The sequence below is a fragment of the Ctenopharyngodon idella genome, chromosome 9 (assembly GCF_019924925.1).
Source record: "Ctenopharyngodon idella isolate HZGC_01 chromosome 9, HZGC01, whole genome shotgun sequence".
Classification (NCBI taxonomy): Eukaryota; Metazoa; Chordata; class Actinopteri; order Cypriniformes; family Xenocyprididae; genus Ctenopharyngodon; species Ctenopharyngodon idella.
The window spans coordinates 5005217-5021576 of NC_067228.1; the positions used below are offsets into that span (position 1 = coordinate 5005217).

Genomic DNA, 16360 nt, shown 5'->3' on the forward strand with positions numbered 1-16360 from the left:
GAAATGCTAAACAATTGCAACCATTTGACCCAGGATGTTTGGAAGAAAGTGAATTGTCCCTCAATCATCAGTCATTTATGTGTCTCTGCAGTTGGAACGTAGGGTTTTGGAGATGGATGGCAGCAAACAACAGTCAGAAAAACGACAATCACAAAGCAGCTCAAAGGGGCAGTCGTGGCCTAATGGATAGAGTCAGACTGGTAACTCGAAGGTTGCGGGTTCGATTCTCAATACTGGCAGATAGTGACTCAGGTGCCTTTGAGCAAGGCACCCCAATTGCTCCCCGGGTGCCACAGCGAATACTCCGGGTGTGTGTGTTCACTATTCACTGCTCCTAATGTGTGTGCACCAACTTGGATGGGTTAAATGCAACAGGACAAATTCCGAGTATGGGTCTACCATACGTGGCCTTCACATGTCGCTTTCACTTTTCACTTTTTTTAGTCTTCTGATTTGTCGAAAAATAGCATCCTGCTGTCACAAAGACAGGTGTGATACCTCATGTAGGGATGCAGTGATGTAGGGATATTTTCCATGTGCTATTCCATAAAAATCACTTACAGATAGGGATGGACAATATATTGGTACCAAATCAGTTAATGGCCAATAACTTACTTACTTGCTTAATTTTATTTATTCATTTATGTGTTATGGTTTTTATTTTAAATTTTAAGTTATTTTTTTAAGAAAAATCAGTAATTTATCAGTAATTTTTTTTTTTTTTTTTTTTTCAAACTATCTCATGCTCTAGCATGAATTTAAAGGGATAGTGATAGACTGTGACAAAGATTTAAACCTTGAAGAGTTTTTCAGTGACTAACAAACATCCCTGATGCCTCGTCCTCTATTTTTTATGATGACTTATTTTGTATAATTCAAACAGCATAGCAGATTTCAAAATGAATATTTATCTATATTTCATACTGTATAGTATGATATTGTGATGCCAAAATTCATTTATAGCATACAAAAAAAATAATTGCAGTTTTTTTCTTTTTATTTATTTGTTTCTTTAACAAAAAAGTATAGATTTATAATATTATGATGCATAAAATTATGGAAGCTTGTTTCCGTCACTAAAAATAAAAAAAGCTGTTTTTCTCAGAAATGCGTGATATAAAGTCAGAATTGTGAGATATAAACTCGTGATTCAGACTTTTTTGCTCAGAATTGTGTTTATATCTTACAATTCTGACTTTATAACACACAATCTACAAAGTTAGAATTGTGAGATATAAACTCGCAATTCTGAGAAAAAGTCAGTCTTTTTTTCCCCTCAGAATTGGACTTTATAACTCACAATTGTGAGTGTATATCTCATAATTCTGAGAAAATTGCAAGATTTAAACTCGCAATTGTGAGATTATACTTGTTTTTATCCAATTATCCTTTTTTTATTCCTTGACAGAAACAAGCTTTCATATAAAATCCCTCACAGTATTATTATTTTAATTGTCATTATTTATTTATTTATGCAAAAAAGTATGCATTGATTATCGGCCATAACATGAAGGTATTTATAGGCCAGAACTTCAGTATCATGCATCCCTATTTACAGATTGATTTTGTTTGACAGTCTTTCCTGATTTTTATGGAGGAAGTTTACCTCAGTTGTATTATGTTTTAGCTTTTTTTCACTTAAGAGACATCACTCAAAAATGCTTTGTTTGACAAATATAACCTGTTTCCTGCGGATGTTATAGCAGAACTTGATCGGACCCTTGGGTTCTCTCTTACACTTTCAATTCAACGAGTCATTTGCCTTCCTCAAATCAATGCAGCGTCAGTCCGTGGTGTTCTTTTAATGCTTCTCTTGTCCTCAGATGCTCTGGGGGCTCCTCCTGTGGTGAGCAAAACCCCCTACGGCGCTCAGAATTCGGTTTCGAACCCTTTAAAGGACAAGGAGAGGGAGACGTTCTCGGTGTGTTTGTGTGGATGTGGGGTCAAAAAGAGTGGAAGGAAAGGGAGGGGGGCGAGGTCAAAGGTCAGACCCCCCTTGCTGAGAAATGTTTTTGTGAGCAGAAGAATTGCAGCGTTGTGAAAGAAAACATTGTGGTGGGATGGGTGGGGGTGGGTGTCCCAAAGAGACCAGACCCTCTCAAACCAAAGTCAGGTACAGAATGTGGGATGTTTCAGGGCGAAGGGAAGGCAGCAAGCAGGTTGTGTACTTCCAGGTGGTCTTGCACCATGCTGTTGAGATGAATGGGAATGCCAATTGATTGATTTTCTCCAGGTATTATAGATCTTGGACAGACAGCATGCTTAGTTGAGGTTGTGCCAACAGGGATGGCAGGCAGTTTGAAGGCGTCAAACACCGGTCACCGTGATTTTGCCAAGTAAGACATGTTCCTGGATCAACATTTTGTTGATCCTGGAACAACATTCCTGTCTGAAAATGTAGTGCTAATCCTGTCCCTACCCCTAAACCTAACCCTACCCATAACTCACCTCTAAAATCAGAGGGAAATGATAAGTGAATAAGAATGGTGTAGAAGCCCTTCCCTTGTTGTAAGACTAAACTTGACATAAACTGTAAACTTGTCCCTCAAATCTGATTGGTTGATTGGAATGTTGTTCCAGGATCAACAAAGATGTTGATCCAGGAACATGTTGTACTTGGTGAAATCACGTTCACTGTCAAACACTAATGGAGAAGACAAATCTCTACACCCAATTCCAAATACTTTCAACTATCTACAAAAACTCCCTGTTCCAAGATGTGGTGTGAACAAGGAATACAATCACTGGAGAAGATCCAGATCTTCAAATAACTGTTTTGGCTACATGTTCCAGAAATCAAAGGCTTTGTGTATGGTTCTTGACAGGACATGTCAAGAATCATCTCACTGTCATTGTATACAGTACTGTTGTTGACATTTTTCATTATTTTCACTTCACTAGGATCAATCACTGTATAGTAATCAAACTCAGCACTGCCTTTCCCAAATTACCTAATGATGTGAAATTGAATTTGGCCAACATAGTGTCCAAGTCAGAAAATAAGAGTTCAGGAGACCTACTGGTAATGTACTGTACAAGTGAGTCTGTTTTGCCATGTTTGCCATGCAAGCTTACCTTGTGCTGCTCTGTTTGTACTATGGGTGATATTGATTTCTAAGTGATTGGTCTTATAGTTTTTGACCAGCAAATAAAAAAGTGGACAAACAAATCTCGTAGATTTGCACTGAAGGATGAACCGAAGCCATATTTAAGCTCTTTTGAGAGACTTGGGGGAATAAGCAACCAACTTAGAAGACCCTAGAAACAACCCAAAATTATTTTATTTTAATTTATTTTACCATTTGATTGGCTCGAATTTATATATATATTTTTTTACTTCTCTGTATATCACCTTTAATTTGATTGATTTTGATTGACTTTTCAGATTTTTATGGCATTAAATTCTTCACATAGTCTTTTTTGAGAGACTTGGAGTAGAAAGCAACCACTTAGAAGATCATAGCAACAACCCAAAACACCCCAGCCATGTTTTGGCATTAGAATATCATAGATGGCCTAAAATGTCAGACCCAAACATCTAATCCTGGCACTGCAATATAATGGGATACATTGGGATGGGCTCTTCCAATAAGTGGACAAATTCCAGCATTGTGTTGGCATGTTTTGCATGGATTTCTCACATGTTCGTACATTTTTCCAACTCCTTGGGTTCATTTACAGGTGAAGATGTTTTGTGTTTTTGCGTTTGTATGGTTCGAGGGAGTGATTGATGTATCAGGTAAACACAAGAGGGTGGATTTTAAGTGTTTGTGTGTGTGTTTAAAGGATTTATTAGGAGACTTTAGGGTGAGTGTATTTGTATAAGGTGATTTTTAAGGGTGACTGTGAGTGTATGTGTGGGTTTTGGGAGATTTATGCTAAGCCGCTGTGTTGAGCATAGTACGTTGAGGCAGATATATGGGAATGAGTAATGTTTAACGGGCTAAATGATTGGAGAGAGAAAATGAATTAAGGCCACTTGGAGGTTTTGCTTTGGAGAGCTTTATTGAGCAAATAAAACACTGACTGTATCTGAAATGACATTCACACTCATTCACTGTTCCCTATATAGTGGATACCACAGAGTGATATATCAGGAAGGTGTGAAAGGAAAGGAGTGACCAAATTCAGGCATTGTGAATACTGTATAAATATTTAAGCATTTACTTACTCGTTTGGTAAGGCAGAATTTGTTTAGGACACAGCCAAAAAAATCAGACCCAATTATGTATATAACATTTGTTACTGTATTTACTAATAAATACAGTTGTTCATTGTTCATGTTAGTTTGCAGTGCATTAACTAATGTTAACAAGATTTTAATAATGTATTAGTAAATGTTGAAATTAACAAAGATGAATAAATGCTGTATAAATGCAGTTCATTATTAGTTAATGTTAACTAAAGTGTTACCACATAAATATATATTTGTTTGTTCAAATCTTTAAATATGGTGCAACTCCCCCAAAACGTGGGGTATTTATGAATTAATAATTTATGATACTTATGGAAAATATGGGAAAAAATGGAAAGTAATATGTTTACTTGGTTACACAACAAGTCATTAAGTCAAAACTTTTCTGAAAAATGGCATGAAAATTTATCTAGACCATATAAAACCAACATGAATACAAAGAATACATTTATAAGAACCTTAAACGTGTTTTAAACTAGATTTTTTCCTTCCTTTTAAAAGCTTTTTTTTCCCCTTTTCTATTTCATCACACATTTGTATTTCATTGACCCATATAGATTAAGTTGTTCACTAATTCAGAAAACGCTACACTCTTAAAAAAAATCCGTAAAAATAGGGCACAATGTACTTTAACAGAATTTTCTGTATTTATTTTTTACAGGTGTTTTACCTGTATTTAGAATTTTGCACTTCATTGAGTTTTGTTTTAGGGTTAATGGAAATGTCCGTAAAATTACTGGATAATGTCCAGGTAATGAGCTGCCAGTACTTTTTCCGTTATTTTACAGATTTATTTTTTACGGTGTATACAATGGCTAACATCCAGTAGACTACACAATATTGGGAACAGGGAGTGATTTCGGACACTGTTTTTCCTTCTGCAGAAAGAAAGGGCTTTGCAAGGTGACCATATACATTAGGAATGTGTGTGCGCCTTACAGACAGTCCTGCTGGGGCTCCGCGCTCCGATCTGCTGTAGCATGCTGCTTTTAAGAGGATGTGTTTAAGTATCCACTGCTGTAATTTAACATCACTTAAGGGCAGATCCTGAATACCCTGGAATGACTTCATTCACATTGTTAATTTACAGATTAAATGCTAAGAGGATTGTAGGTGAATGGCTGTATTTACCACGCCTCACAGGACGCCTACAGACACTTTCCCATGATGTTTAGTGGGGTTTCACATGGAGAGACCAATGCTTTCCAACTGTACTAGGACATAAAACCAAATGAACCTACATCTGTTGAGTGGCAGCCTTGATTTATTCAAATTTCAGTCCCATTGTTAAAACTATAGGAATGACATTGCATTATATAACATGTTGAATTGATCATACCAAAGGACTGTTTGAAATAATGTCACTATACTACTCTTCCAAATCTGCAGTCTGCTTCTCTTTCTTACTTACAATTTGTGCAGTATTTAGTATGTATAAGCCATCACTGTATCTGTGAGGGTGAAATTAGGATAGAATATGCCACCGCTACATTTACATTACACCTCCACTGTCATTTTGCTTTTTATAGAAATAAAAATAATTTAATTCAGTTGGATAATGGTCTCTCCATTCCATCCAGCTCATCCAACACGAGCTGATGTAGTGCAGCAGGAGTCAGAGTTCACTGATCACGTGACGAGAGTAAGTGATGAGATGACTGAGAAGACCGTGGCAGAGGATTCGTCGCACAACAGAACCTAAGCGTCTGACAAATGTCTTATCTTGTAGAATGTTACTCCCTGTTCACAGAGTACGTGCAATCTCGAAATAGAAAGCGAAAGTAAAACGCGAGCATGCATTCAAACGCGACTTCGATACCCCACATTTTGAAAGCAGCTCCCTGATGCATGCAAATATCTCCCAATATGAAAACTACCTTAGGCTGGGTTGTGTAGTTGTAACCATCTCTTAGCTCTTTATCATCCTTGAAGAAAAATTTGGTCTCTATTTGCACTTTGAATATTGAGAGAGTACTTTGATTATGGTTGCACTTATTGTTTGCACTTAACAAAACTAAGAGAAAACTGTGTTGTTCATTTTTGTTGTTTTTATTTGTGTGTTTAATTTGTGGAAAGGAGTGCAGTTAGGAGGTCAAAAGTTGTAGAAGCTCATAAATCATGAAGAGACTCACATGAAATCGTACAGGAGAGAAGCTAGTCAGTTTGTGGCAAAACCGTTTACAGTGCTTGAGTAATATTGCCTTTTACTGCATATAATAATTCATACTCAGAAAGTAGAACTGAAATGACATTCATCACATTTAAGATGATTAATTAAAACATTTTAAATGCACCTGCAGACTATTTTTCTAGTCATGTATTTTGTCATTGAGGAATTCTTAAAAATACTGTTTAAAAATCTCTCGTGAACTCAATCTCGTGTCCCGTCTCGTGAGCTAACTGTCTCGTCACACCCCTATAAAATAGCTGTGAATTCCTACATAGTCAATGTCTAGCTAGCATAATTTGTCTCCAGATGTCACTTGTTTTGACCATGTGTCTATATTTTTTTGACACATGCTTTCCTCTCTCTTGAGCAAAATGAGTTTCTGATGGTAACACACCTCATTTTCAGCCTCAGTGCTGATGGCCGTGTGCCCAGTCTGTGTCTTGTCGAGCTGAAAGGATGGAGAGAAAATGAATGTGTGTCAGAGGGAGTGAGAAACAGAAAGGAAAAAAGCTTCTGGGCCTGGTGGATGAAGCTTTCAGTAGCTAAATGAGCAGGCACATTGATACATATGACTCAGTTAAAGGAATAGTTCACTAAAAAATCAGCTTCATGTTGTTCCAGACCCGTATTACTTAATCATTTCCATGGAACAGCACTTCCTGTCTGTGTCCGGCACCACTGCCGCACTCTGAGAATAGTGTTATCTTTCTCCTCCAGCTCCTCTAGGAAATGTCTTCCCTTACGTCAAGTTCAAAGAAAGCCATTAAAGAGAATCACAGGTGGCTTTACAGCAGTGTCTCTCTCACACACACCCCCATCTGGAATCATTGTTGTCCTGTAGTAACCGCATCTGAGACCAGGTGCTGCTGCTTTTAGTAGTACGGTTGTGGGAAATGCTTTTTGCATGTAGTCAACCAGAAGTCACCAGAAGTGACAGTATCAGCTAGGCACTTCCTGATTTTCCCAAGTTAGATGCGTTCCTTGGTCAACATATTTTGTTGATCCTTGAATAACAATCCAATCAACCAATCTACAGGAATTATTATTTGATGAATAGAAAGTTTAAAAAAAACAGCATTTATTTGAAACAGAATCTTTTGTAACATTTTAAATGTTATGGTAGTGTATAATGTTTCTATTTCAGATAAATGATGTTTTGAAGTTTCTATTAATCAAAGAGTCCTGAAAAAAGATACACAGCTGTTTTCAACATGATAATAATTCTAATAATAATTAAGTGTTTCTTGAGCAGCAAATCAGCATATTAGAATGATTTCTGAAGGATCATGTGACACTGAAGACTGGAGTAATGATGCTGAAAATTAAGCTTTGATCACAGGAATAAATTACATTTGAAAATATATTCACATAGAAAACAGTTATTTTAAATTGTAATAATATTTCACAATATTACAGTTTTTTGTATTTTTAATCAAATAAATGCAGTCTTGGTGAGCATAAGAGACTTATTTTAAAAACATTATAACAATTTACATATTTAATGTTTTTAAAATAAGTATAAAACATTAATATGTATATATGTACGTGTGTGTGTGTATGTGTGTATATATATAATATGTGTGTATATATATATATATATATATATATATCATTCTAATCATTCTAATATGATGATTTGCTGCTCAAAAAACATTTCTGATTATTATGAACGTTGAAAACAGTTGTGCTGCTTAATATTTCCTCTTACCTTTATACTTGAAACAAACAAACAAACAAGAAAACAACCAAAAATATATACATATAAAGATGAAAAATACAGAGATATATTTCTTTAGTGATATAGCCCTATAGATGGAGCTCTTGATGCCTCATCACCTGTGGCTTAACCTCTGAACTCATAATCAATGAAGTAATGAGGGCTCTGCATGGATCTGTGTGTTTACACTGCTGTCTGGGGTCCATGTCCTGCGCTGTCTACTCTACCCGCCCCACCTCTTCCTCTCATTGGGGTGAGAGGCTGTATTGTGTGGTGTGTGGATTGGTCGTCTGAATGGGCCTGAGTGCCTTTCCCAGGGGCTTAGTGTCTCGGTGAGGGGGCTGTGTATACAGTTACGCAGGCCATGGGAGATGATGTGTGCCCTGCTTCGGGGGCTCGGCCTTTGTGCCAGTCTGAGAGAGTGAGATGGGCCATTTGAAAGGCTGGCAGTGTTTGGGGTGATAGGATTGGGTAATTCGTAACCCCATCTGCTTCAAAAGACTGTGGAAGGTTAGCCTGCCCTCCCCATGATTCCTGCATCCCCAGCCACAACGTTCCATAACAATAACCCATATCCCAGAAGGCCCGCATTGTCCTGAAACAATTGCTCAACAGCAGAGCCTGGCCGCATTGTTTGGGCCGTATGTATACGTATGTATTTTCGGAGTAAACAAGGGAGCATCAGTAGAGGAGTGTGCTATTTATGTTTGTGTGCCAAGAATCTTTTTGTCAGTGTTTCTCAGTTCTTCAGTTTAGTCTCTGTGAATAAAAACTCATGGGGCCCCGTCTCACTGTCTCGTTCTCCTCTCAAACAAGCTCAGATTGAGACATTTTCCTGTCTGGTCTTTTGCATTCTCTCTTTTTTTTCTGCTCAAACCAATCATTATAAAGGGTTAATGCTGTTAATATTCATAGCAGTACAGCCAAGGCTTGACATTAACTTTTTTGCTCACCAGCCACTGTGGCTACTGATTTTCAAAGTTACGAGCCACTCAGCATTTTCACTGGCCATAAATTTGACATCGATACCATGGGGGAAAACTGCCATATAGATATTTTTATATTATCTCATAATTTGGTATATTATGCTGCTGTCACTTTAAGACCTGACGAGCGGATCCATTATCCTGTTACACATGCGTTTTCTTTCTCAACTGTTTAAGTTTACTTAAAACCTACAGTAACTGACTGTGTTTATGGGAATACTCGCCAAGACCAGCATTTTGACAATATTTTGTATGTGTTTGACAGTTTAAGCACGATAAGCTGCGAAAAAGAACTATATTTAGTACTGAGAGGCAGCTTTATGTGCGCATACTTTGGGTGTGAGCACAAAATCTGCGGGAAAGACTACAATTATGTGCAATACGCACAATTCCACACCGAAATTCAAGCCCTGTAACACCAACAATATTCATCCGGAGCAAATGAAACGAGTGAGTGAGGGGAGGTGGGTTTGTGTGTTGATTTGCTGTCGGAGAGATGAGAGAGAGAGAGAAAGAGCAGCTGGTATCATGTATCTATTCTGCAGAAAATTGGAGTATTGGAAGCTTTCCAGATATTTCTGTTTCGATTCGATATGCATCGAAAAATCGATATTTTTGACAACACTACATTGCACTTAGTTTATTATTTACCTTTTTCAAAGACTACAGTTGAAAAATGTATATATTATATATAAATTTCAACCCACCAAAGTGGCTAGTAGGAGTGACTGGGTTACACACCACTGCTGAAATCCACTGGTTGGCAGGTATTAATGTCAAGCCCTGAGTACAGATCAAAGTCCCTTTAAGACAAGTCATTTCACTCGGCGGCCATCTTAAAACTGTCTCATAAATTTTGTTTCTAAATGCTCGAATCATGACAAAACCTGATACTTTTCAGGCTGGATCAAGCTAATGCACAAGTGCACAACTCTATACAAAGCGTGCATCTGACTGTTTCTATAGGAACTGGAGCTTCTAACGGCTGCTGCAGTGACACGATGACTTTACCAATCAGCGATTGGCTCTTATTTAGAAGGCGGGACTTATTCTGCCATATTTCGCGTTGCACTTTCTCCCATTCAAAACAATATGAGTGACGTGTCTTGTGTTATTCTAGTCTTTGGTACAGATACTTCTATTAAATGGAAAGTTACATTTCTGGGGAGCTCATTATTAACACAACAGACTTTCAAATTTGTATTTTTTTTCTCCATTAATTAAAAATTAAAGAACATGATTTAGTATTATTATTACAACAAAAACGACAATCAAATATTATTATTTTTAATAATAATATTTAATTATTTATTGTTTTAGGCATAAAGAAGATACATATATTAATACTGCACTGCACTGCTCTGTCTGTGTGAATCTAGTGTTCAGATGAGTGGATGGAGAAATAGTTCCTCTCCTACACAACTATTTGCTAACGGATTTTTTTTTTTTTTTTTGATTCTCTTCCAACATCAGTATCAGTCAGAAGTATTGATATGTCAAGACTGTATGGCTGCAGAAGATTTGGCATATAGCAAACATGTCATATGGACTACTTTTATGGTGCTGTTATGCTGATTTTTGGTCCTTTTGGACCTTGACAGTTTTTTCAGAAATTCTCCTTTTGTTTTCCACAAAATCAAGAGAAACATCATACAGGCTTAGAACAACATGCGGGTGAGTAAATGACGACAGAAATGTCTACTCTTGTATTAGTGTACGACTTGTTCACATAAGCAGGTGACGGACTGCAGTCTGTATATATCTGTATGTGTAGATTGTGATGGTAACATCCAGCATCTGTTAAAGACACACGGATCTCAGACTGGGGCTCCTGCTCGGCACATTGATTGTTTATGGCTAATTAGATTAGGCTAATCACATTAAGTTGGTGCCGAGGCTCGTCCTGACGGAGGAATAGAAATGAGACCGTGTCATTGTTGGCACATAGCCATCAATGTCACACTGTCCCGTGGAGTTTTATTCCGGTGAGGTCTGCACATAAAGCATCTTTGTCCACATGAAATAAACCCTCAAGCATTGCTCTGCATTGTGGATCGTAAAGACATAATGTAGACTGGTAAAAATGTTACAGAATTGAGATTATATAATAGAGCCAATTGAGATGCAGTATAGGTACAGACTCATGTTTACTGTGGTGTTATTTTCCTGAAGTAGTCTGTCTATAAATCCAGATGGTTACTTATATTACTGTGCTTTGAGGGGGTCTGTCTTCTATATACAGTAGTTCTGATCCATTACATGTATTTTTACAGCAGCTGATTTTTTCTAAGCTCCTCCCCCTTAGTTACTGTTGCTCACTCACACAAACTTTACAGAATGAAGACAGTTGGGAGTTTGTTGTCCAAATGTCAGAAAACATTGGCCAGCACCAGTGCCAGCTAAACTTTGCTCTCCTCTCTCTGCTGCCCTGTCAGCATCACAATATATGAGACACGTGGCATGTCAAATCCCTGCCAAGCTAGACTGGCAATCGTAGAGGAGTGCCACCTACATGGTGCTTAAATATGCTGAAATTGCTGGGAAATTCAGTTGCACACCAGTGAGATTTATTGATTTATTTATTTTAAATTATTATACATATATTATATTTAAATTAATTTTGAATTATTTTAAGCATCACATCCATTTTTTTTCTGAAATTATTCATCCTATACAACCCTATATGTTCCATCTAAAAACACTTTATGCATTTTATTTTATGTGATCCCGTGACTGTGCCAGTGTTATTTCAGTATCACTGATGTATACTGTAGGTTTTATTAATATTTTGAATATTTTTTTCTTTTATATTTTCTGTTTTAATTTTAAAGTTTTAGTAATTTTGTTGTGTGTCCCACCCCCCTCCCCCATTTATATTTCAGTTTTAGTTATTTTAGTACATCAGCTTAAAAAGTTGAGAAATATTGCCTTGGCAATAAGTTTTTGTTTTGTTTTGTTTTATTTTTTTATTTTATTTTATTTTATTTTATTTTATTTTATTTTATTTTATTTTATTTTATTTTATTTTGTTTTGTTTTGTTTTGTTCTATTATTTTGTTCTATTAAGTTATTAAGTTAAACTTAATGAAAATGAGAAACATTGCTTTGGCAACTCTCTGAAATAAAACAATTTATAATTTAATTTAATTTAATTTAATTTAATTTAATTTAATTTTTTCAGTCATGTAATCTTTTGTAACTTGTTGTACATCATTGTTTTTACTGCACATTATCAACAAATTAATTAGTTTAACTTCTTTACCCCACCCTCTTGCTTAACACTTAAACATGAAATGCAGGCAGGAAGAAGAAACGTCAGACATCATTATGGATAATGAAAACATGAAGGCCTAAAACAGGGGGTCCGTTCAGGGGAGCACAGCCCATCTGAGCCTGTCAGAACCAAATGTGCAGTTCCAGCTTACATAACACACCTGCAGCTGCCCAAATCCTGTCCATGTCTCTTGTTTTTGGATGGCCCCTCTCTCCCCTCTTGCTCCTACTGAGGGTGAAGCACAGGGGGCCTCAGTCATACCTAAACGCAGCTGTACCATTCCCAAATAAGGTTCTCTGTTTCATCGAAATGGTCTGGGTTAAATTTTCACTTTAGAGAAAAAAGAACAAAGCGATCTCGACATTTTGTTTTTCTTTAGATAAGCTGCTTCTCTCGGACATGCACACACAAAGAAGAAAATAAATATACATGTAACTGACTAAGATAAGATTATTGTTTGTTATTATATGTCTATAATATTCCTTGTTTCTTTCCCACTGCAGCCTGAAGAGTTTGAAGCCGTCCACTCCCACACCTTCCGGCTGAAGACATTCAAGAAGGGGAAGCACTGCGGCGTGTGCAAGCAGACTGTAAACAATGAGGGTCTCATCTGCAGAGGTCAGTCCAGGGGAGGGTGGACCGCCTGTGGGGTGTCTTGCACTAGGGACATCTGTCCATCCCAGCTTCTGATGAGAGCTAATGGAAAAAGGTCAAGATGTTCGTGAGGGTGGCAGCTGCTCCCAGTGACCACTCAGTCAGTTCCTCTAATGAAACGTAATCATTAACCTGATTAAGCCAGTGAGGGACAGTGTGTGGCTCTGCACGCAGGGCTTCTACCACAGAAGGCCTGTTGGCCACTGGAGATGACATCATCGCCTGTGTGACTTCAGGCGCAGAACAGAGTGAAAGAGCCACACAAGTTTCCCATTAAGACAGGATGGTTGGGGCGGATATTCACCTGTTTTGAGTCCTGCTGTGGTGAAGATTCAGCCAGAATGGAATGTCAGCCTCCATCATGGGAAATCTAGAAGTTAAAGCCTGGTTTATGCTTGACGTTTATGCACTAACACCAGGGTCCGTCATCATGTTTCTAGAGGGGACGTGATCAGAAATACAAATATCATTCATTTTTTCTTAATTTTTGTCAGTGTGCGCAAAAGTATTTATTCTTCCACAGACAGTCAGTTCAGTCCACTTTCTTCTGCTGAATAGTTGCTGAAGAGTTAGGCTCATATAAGGTCAACAGTAATGGTAAAAAGTGTTCAGGCTTGTCACTATGAAGGCAGTATTTGACTGGTTGACCGGGGTTCTGGCAAACCAGGTCTCCATTTCTCCACTTCACCGCTTTATTATCATCTGTTACATAAAACCGAGCAGTGCCAGCAGAAACTCAAGTATCAAGAAAGGGATTTGCTGTTAAACTTTTGTCAGAGACGTCTGATGCTCAGGGACTGCAGAAATATTCAGATTCAACTCCAGAACAAGTCCTGCACAAAACATAGCATGTTTCAGGTTCAATACACATTAAAGTTTAAATTTAAAATAATTTTAAAATAAAAAGAGACTTTAACCAACAGCTACAGCGTTCTGGTGAAAGTCAAACTACTTTCTGGTGCTGTACTGTAACCATCTACAAAGGAAGAATAGTTGTATCTGAAGTAGTTTTTACCATTAGTCTTTTAAAGGGGACATATCATGAAAACCTGACTTTTTCCGTGTTTAAGTGCTATAATTGGGTCCCTGGTGCATCTACCAACCCAGAAAACATGAAAAAGGACAACCCAGTAACCTTTGTTTTGGCAAGCCTTTCTCTGCAAGCATGTGAAAAAACGAGGCGCTCAGATTTCGCTCCCCTTTCGGAGTAGGAAGGGGATCTTATTATAATATTAACAGCTCTTAATCTGCACATTTCCACCCACGGCGCTGCCATTTTGTTTTCGCAAGCGACAACAGTGTACCAGTTCTGGCAATAACGCCATGGCAAAAGTTCGAGCAAAGCATGCTAACTGTTCGTTGGCTGCACAGACAAGCACAGAACACTATTTAGAGTCTCATTAGCTTGGATAGCCTGCAAGTTGACCCTGGCAAGCTCAATTGCTAAAAAAGTAGCATTTCTGTCCGAGCGATGTTTTGGAAAAAAATATTAGATCATTTACAGCATTTGACAGGAATCATAAACGTTAGCCTGGTGTGTATGACTCTGTTTGGCAAGCAGGTATGCTATGTATAGTGGGCGTTCATACGGGTTTTGCAGAAAAGATTTACATGATGGCACATGCTAGTCGATGAATTGAATCAACTCCACAGCAACTACATACATTTAACCATTCAGAAACATCCAGTTTCATTCTAAAAGTTATAACTTCTTCCCGAGTCTCTCCATCAGTATCCGACTCCGGTTTGAACAATGTAAGGCTGAACACCGTTACTGACAATCCTCATTTTGGCTGCGTGAGATTCTCCAGCTTTGTTGTTGTTGAACCGAAGTGCGAGCTGTTAAAGCTCCACCCTCTTCTGGAAAGCCGCAGGGAGCAGCAGCTCATTTGACAAGCTATAATTAATAATCTGTGGGGTATTTTGAGCTGAAACTTCACAGACCCATTCTGGGGACACCAGAGACTTATATTACATCTTGTAAAAAGGGTCATAATAGGTCCCCTTTAATAGAATTTTAAAATTAATTTATTTGATTATATATTTTTTTATATATTTATTCCTAATAAAAATATTTATAATATAATCTAATTTAATCATTATGAAATAAATATTATTTTCCTACTCTTCTCTTCTCTTGCATTTTCCGTAGTTGAGTGATTGAATGCTCTATAGTGCTGTCCGCTATATTGTTGTTTACTGATTTTTGTATTTTTGTGTTTCTTGACTGTGACGGTTGATTTATTTACTTCCGGTCAATGTATCCATTTCATCCACAGCTGTTGCTTAAAAAATCCATAGTCATTTAAACAATCAAGTCATCATTGGGATTTATTAGCCTTGAGCAATGTCTGTATCAAAGTTGATTGTTGTGTTTTCTGTATTCATATACACTGTCCATCTGCAGTGTGTGTTGTTATGCTCAAAGCCTTTAGCACTTGATTCTTTGATTGTTCAGATGATCTTGGTTAATGATTTCCATTCAGTATGATAGATCTGTCATTGTAACGTGTCTCTGGAGAGTTTGTCCCATCTAAGTGGTATTGAGTCATTGAGTTAGAGACAGTTAAGACTATTAGCTGATTGTGTGAGCTGTTAAACAGCTGCTTTCTCCAGTCCATGTCCATCACAACACAAAGGGCTGAGTCCTTCTTAGTGAACTCTGATGGCTGTGGTCTTTGAGATGGAAAGGACAGGACAGAGATTTATGGTCTTCTTTGTGGCTGGATTGGCAAATGGTTGATGCTTTGAATTGCCGTCAAGTGACTTGATGTCACAACTATGAAGTGATGCAATGCAGCAACTTTACATGAATGAACATCAGAAGGTATGTTGACAGAAACAGTACAGCTTAATGAAATGTATCATGTCGCATACAATCGCTCAATCAATGTTTCATTTTGGGAAATACGTCAATAAATCCGCTTGTAAATCTCAGAAAAGCCATTCAATGTTCATAGCTTGTTAGTTAGCTCAAAAAAGAGCATTTTTGCCAAATACATGCATATTTACTATATTTTTACTTAACCTGTTCTTCATTATTTAATGCGTTTGAATGAATCTGTCATGAAAACAAGTTTTCATTACAGCCAGTGTTTAATGTTTTTATTTCAACAATAAACTGGAATAGAAACATAATGATTATGTCATTATAGAGTTATAAATAATAAAATGTGCAATTTAAATGTTTATATGCAACTCATTTTTGATTTGAGTGTTGATTATTAAATAAATGTGATTAATCAGTTGATTATTAAATAAACTTCATTTTTGGTTTTGGTTTTCTTCTAAATGAAAACTTTAATTTCGGTGCATCACTAATATGTACAGAATGTGTATATTAACTGTCAGTGTGAATATCTCT

The 16360-nt window shown here is 37.2% G+C and overlaps 1 protein-coding gene across 7 annotated transcripts in view; it reads left to right on the forward strand.

Moving 5' to 3' along the window:
- Positions 1-16360, forward strand: part of tns1b (tensin 1b) — a 272519-nt gene that overhangs the window by 85777 nt on the left and 170382 nt on the right. For 6 of the 7 annotated variants that reach the window (XM_051904735.1, XM_051904732.1, XM_051904734.1 and 3 more), the window contains exon 2: positions 12846-12960. In XM_051904735.1, coding sequence (XP_051760695.1) covers positions 12846-12960 — 115 coding nt within the window. Of the gene's footprint in view, positions 1-10715; positions 10743-12845; positions 12961-16360 lie in introns of those variants that run through there. The other variant, XM_051904738.1, reaches the window with a different exon arrangement.